Here is a 4,124-nt window from a genome sequence, read left to right on the forward strand (position 1 = left end):
CATTTCATCCATTAGTCGAGCTCCTTGGGCGGCATTCCTTCATTCCCCCCATTCCGGCCATTCCTCCATTCCTGCTATGCCTGCAGCCCATCCCTTCCAGCTAATCAAAATGTAACCGCTCCGAAGCAATTAAAGTGGCAACGTGGCGCACAAGGAGACTGTTGCCGCTTTTCCATTTGTATTCATGAATATCATCCGAATATGTGCCGCGTTCCTTTGGCCCGCCCGCTTATTTGGCACATCATCCTCCATTCGCAGGCGTTTTTGCTATTGCCAACCGCGATGCCAACTTTTTCTGCTATGCAAATGAATGACACGGCAATGACACGGCAAGTTTAGTGACTGCCGCAGACACTACAACTACGGTCGACCTGGATATATGTATGTACATTTGGTTATCCTCATCCCATCCGCCATACCCATGAAAATCATCTCTGCCTTTGTCAAATAACTACGACAGTAGCTCACTTCTGCAGCCATTAACATGCCAGGCGCAAAGCAGTGGCCTCATAGGAAGTATTCGAATGGGATATGCCCTGCAAGAGATTAGGGGTCACAAAAACCATTTGCAAATCATAAAACCATGTATTTTTAATCGACAAGCTTTGCGAATTTATTCCGAAATATAAAGTTACTTTTTTGCTGCATACTTTTCGACACCTTAGGTGCTGGCATAACTGCAGACATCTTTTTGTCTAAAACGTTTATATTTAGATGTTCTACATTTGCGTTGAATTTAAATTACGACTATTTATATACTATTGCCATTATTAAATGAATAGGGTATACGAATAGTGCTTGCCCTGCAAATGGACTCTGTTCATCATACTTCTTGGGTGATAAGTGGAACAAGCAAAAGAAACAACAAAGTCTACTTGCATGGATATCATGCGCAGTAGTTCATTCTAGTAGATACTTACTTACCCGTGGCCTAGCATGCTCCTCGATTCCCTGGCCATTTGCCGGAAAGAGGCGGAAATAATAAAATGCAAAAATATTATTTTTTAATTAAGTCATAATAGCAATGTCGAGGGCTAATCGGGGGCCCAGCGGCTCCTCCCTTTCGCCGAGTGCCGTGTGAATGCTAATGACCCGGACGAAAGCCAAGAGGAGTAGAGCTGCTTCCTGGACGGATGGATGGATACGGGGATGTGGACGGACTGGCGGGACGTGCTCACAGTTTTCGACAACGCGCACGCAGTTTGCATATTTTCACATCATTTTGCATTTGCCCAAGGACGAACCGAAGGCGCTGGTGGGCGTAGAACAGCACAGGACAAGGACATTCAGCAAATTGCACGACCAACGGAGCCGAAACAAGTGGATTCTGCCAAGGTAACTAACATACATATTAACCCAAGTGGGTCGTCATCTAAACAGTAATTACTTGTATCGAAGAGACCCAACCTGACCGCCACGAAGTATGTATCTCTGCGGTTCTGCGTCCATTTTGCGGATATTCGTCACTCATTTAATCAATCAATTAATCAAAAGTTAGCGAGCAAAATCCGGGGGATTGAAACGATGGAAAAGATAGACGAGCACTTAAGGGGTTTATTGGAAGAAATTAAATTAAATTTTCACGCTAATGAGCAACGCATTTGGATGGGGGGAACTCGGGATTTGGGATTGGGGATGGGATGGTTGCTGAATGGGGATGAGTCCCTTTGCCAGGCGGTTGCGTCTGTGGAGCTAAACTGTGTGCGTAGTGTAATTTCTGGAAGTAATTTCGGAATTAACTTTGGCAGCCAAAAACTAATTTCGTCGGTGGTTTTTGGATTTGCGGCAAGAGTTCGCAACTTCGCTTTAGCATACAGACTGTGTTCGTCATCATCATCGTTCTGAAGTATTCATAAATCATTGCCGGACTCGGTGAGCTTGGTCCGTATCTTTCCGCCTCATTTGCCCAGACTCAAGAATTAATCAATCTTGAAAGGAGCCCTCAACACGCGTTGGGGCCAAGTGAATGTCCTTCGGATTACCAAACAGGTTGCAGCGGTGAATTCAGACATGTTGTCAATGGCACAATAGGTCAAATGGATGGCAAGTGTAGCTAAAGAAAATATTTGGTAGAGCTAGTCATTCATATTTTCTATGCTTACTTACCTTTGACTGTTTTGATGGACAGGTGGGAAGGAGGGTCATTGACTTTTGCTTTCTGAACTCGCTGCTCTTTTTTTGCTCCAGATACTTCATATTTCATTTGGCATGATCGACTAAAATTTGTACTATAATTTAACTACTTAATACATATTCATTTATCTTGACTATTGTAATGCTTGAAGATTCGCGAATGTCTTGGCTTTTTGGTACGTATATTATGTATTCAATTTTGTAGTTTCTTTTCGAAAGTATCCCCAATGAAGTACTTTTCCAGCTTGCCCTTGTCTTCGGTCCATAATCCTGTTTTCAACTTAACACAATAAAAGCAATTTAGTAACATTGGTGCAAGTGGCTAAAATATATCTGGAGTGGGTTCGCTGGGCTTCGAAGGACGCGATTGCGTTGGCAACTTCTGGCAGCGATCGTGTCCAGGACGTAATGACCTTTGAGCCGTGCGGACCTTCCAATGCATTTTGTACAGCTCCTCGTCCTCCGACTGGCCATCGTTGGCCAGAGCAGATTGTGCCATCCTGGAGGTCGTCGGCTGCTCACTGTCGCGATCCTTCTGGTTCATCTTGGTCTTGGATACGGAATCACCAGGACGTGCCTGCAGTGTGGGCAAAGTCTCTGACAGAGCTCCCATGGAGATGGCCGGCGGGCGATGGCCCAAGTTCCGCTTCCAGACGATGTTTTGCTTAAGATCTGGAATTTTCAGACGCGGCCTTTCGATCGCCAGTGGCCCAGCCTGCGCATCCATACGCATCTTGACCATATCGGCGATACTCTGGCCGAAACGATGACTCTCCCTGCTGCTGGCATCAGTGGATTCTTTTGGTCTCTTTTGATCTCTTTTGGTCATGGATTTCAGGTTAAATTCCGACCAGAGTTTCGCAAACCCCTCGGATTTTGAGATATTTTGTTTATTGGCGTTGGAACTGGATTTTTGGTCATCCGGCTCATATTCTGCCTCCAGGAAGGCAAATCGATCAAAGTAGTAAAGCTTCTCTGGCGGTTTTCCCTTGCCGGAGGTCATCTGATACTCGATCATCTTGAGCTTGTACACATTAAGATGATACCGCATGCTGCGCATCCGGCAGCGTATAAATTCGGCAGTCAGATGACTGCCCAACTGGCTGGCAATCTTCTCCCACGAACTGCGCTTCATGTCCGCATCCTTGTTCGCCGGCAGCGAGATCTTCCACAGGCACGGATGCTCCCTGTAGAGGTCCACCAGGCGCAAATTGAATTCCTTCTCCTGGCTGGAAGGCAGTGATGATGCAGCATGGCGCATGGCCAATAAACGCTTCTGGCGCTCGATACGCCGTGCCTCCATCATTTTGGAGCTGTTGTGTGGATCTGTCTATTGCTTGTCTATTCGGATGAACGAAGTGTATCCAGGGGCCTGCTCAGGTTGCTTTCATGGGGGAATCGATTGAATCCACCTTGAAATATTAGCTTTTAAAGTCTGTCAGCTGTTATTACGGATGCTGACTACTTGGATCCCAGGTAAGTCAGCAGCAGAAGGTTTAGCCTGGGACTGAGCCTGGCCAGGAATGCGTCCCCGCTCGATGTCAGCACTCACATGCTTCAGTGCATCCGCATAATTTGTGCTCCGGGCAGGATGGGCGGCTCAAAGGCATCAGAATGTTGCAACCGCATAGTTGCCCCGCCAGTTGGCAGGTGGAAGGGGCCAACGGAAGAGACGGAGGCAAATGCGTCTCATGAAAGTTGCAACAAAGGACACGGCTGGCACTCACAAGTAAGTGGGTGGTGGTGGGTTGGGCCATGTATGCCATGAAGGGACATGGCACTTCAACGACAACAAAGCTCAGAAGGAAGCTCGCAAGTGCTGCCGGTTTATCCATTTTTTTTTTTTTATAGCTTGCCCTGCATCTCGCCGATAAATGCCAAAAATTCCTTAGAGCTTTGCAAATTTTCGGCAGAAATTTATCATCCGATTTCTAGCAATCTTTGCGAGTCATAACATTTATGTATTCATAAAACCGATTAAGGTCAGTCAT

The 4,124-nt window shown here is 46.3% G+C and overlaps 1 protein-coding gene across 1 annotated transcript; it reads right to left on the minus strand.

Moving 5' to 3' along the window:
• Positions 1–1,534: 1,534 nt before the first annotated feature.
• On the minus strand, positions 1,535–3,507 carry LOC117147777. The gene is made up of 2 exons (XM_033314813.1): positions 2,107–3,507; positions 1,535–2,053 (listed from the first exon to the last, which is right to left on the minus strand). The coding sequence occupies exon 1, from the start codon at positions 3,437–3,439 to the stop codon at positions 2,456–2,458; it is 984 nt and encodes a 327-aa protein (XP_033170704.1). The 5' UTR covers positions 3,440–3,507; the 3' UTR covers positions 1,535–2,053; positions 2,107–2,455.
• Between the last annotated feature and the right edge of the window lie 617 nt (positions 3,508–4,124).

The sequence above is a fragment of the Drosophila mauritiana genome, chromosome X, assembly GCF_004382145.1.
Source record: "Drosophila mauritiana strain mau12 chromosome X, ASM438214v1, whole genome shotgun sequence".
Taxonomy (NCBI): Eukaryota; Metazoa; Arthropoda; class Insecta; order Diptera; family Drosophilidae; genus Drosophila; species Drosophila mauritiana.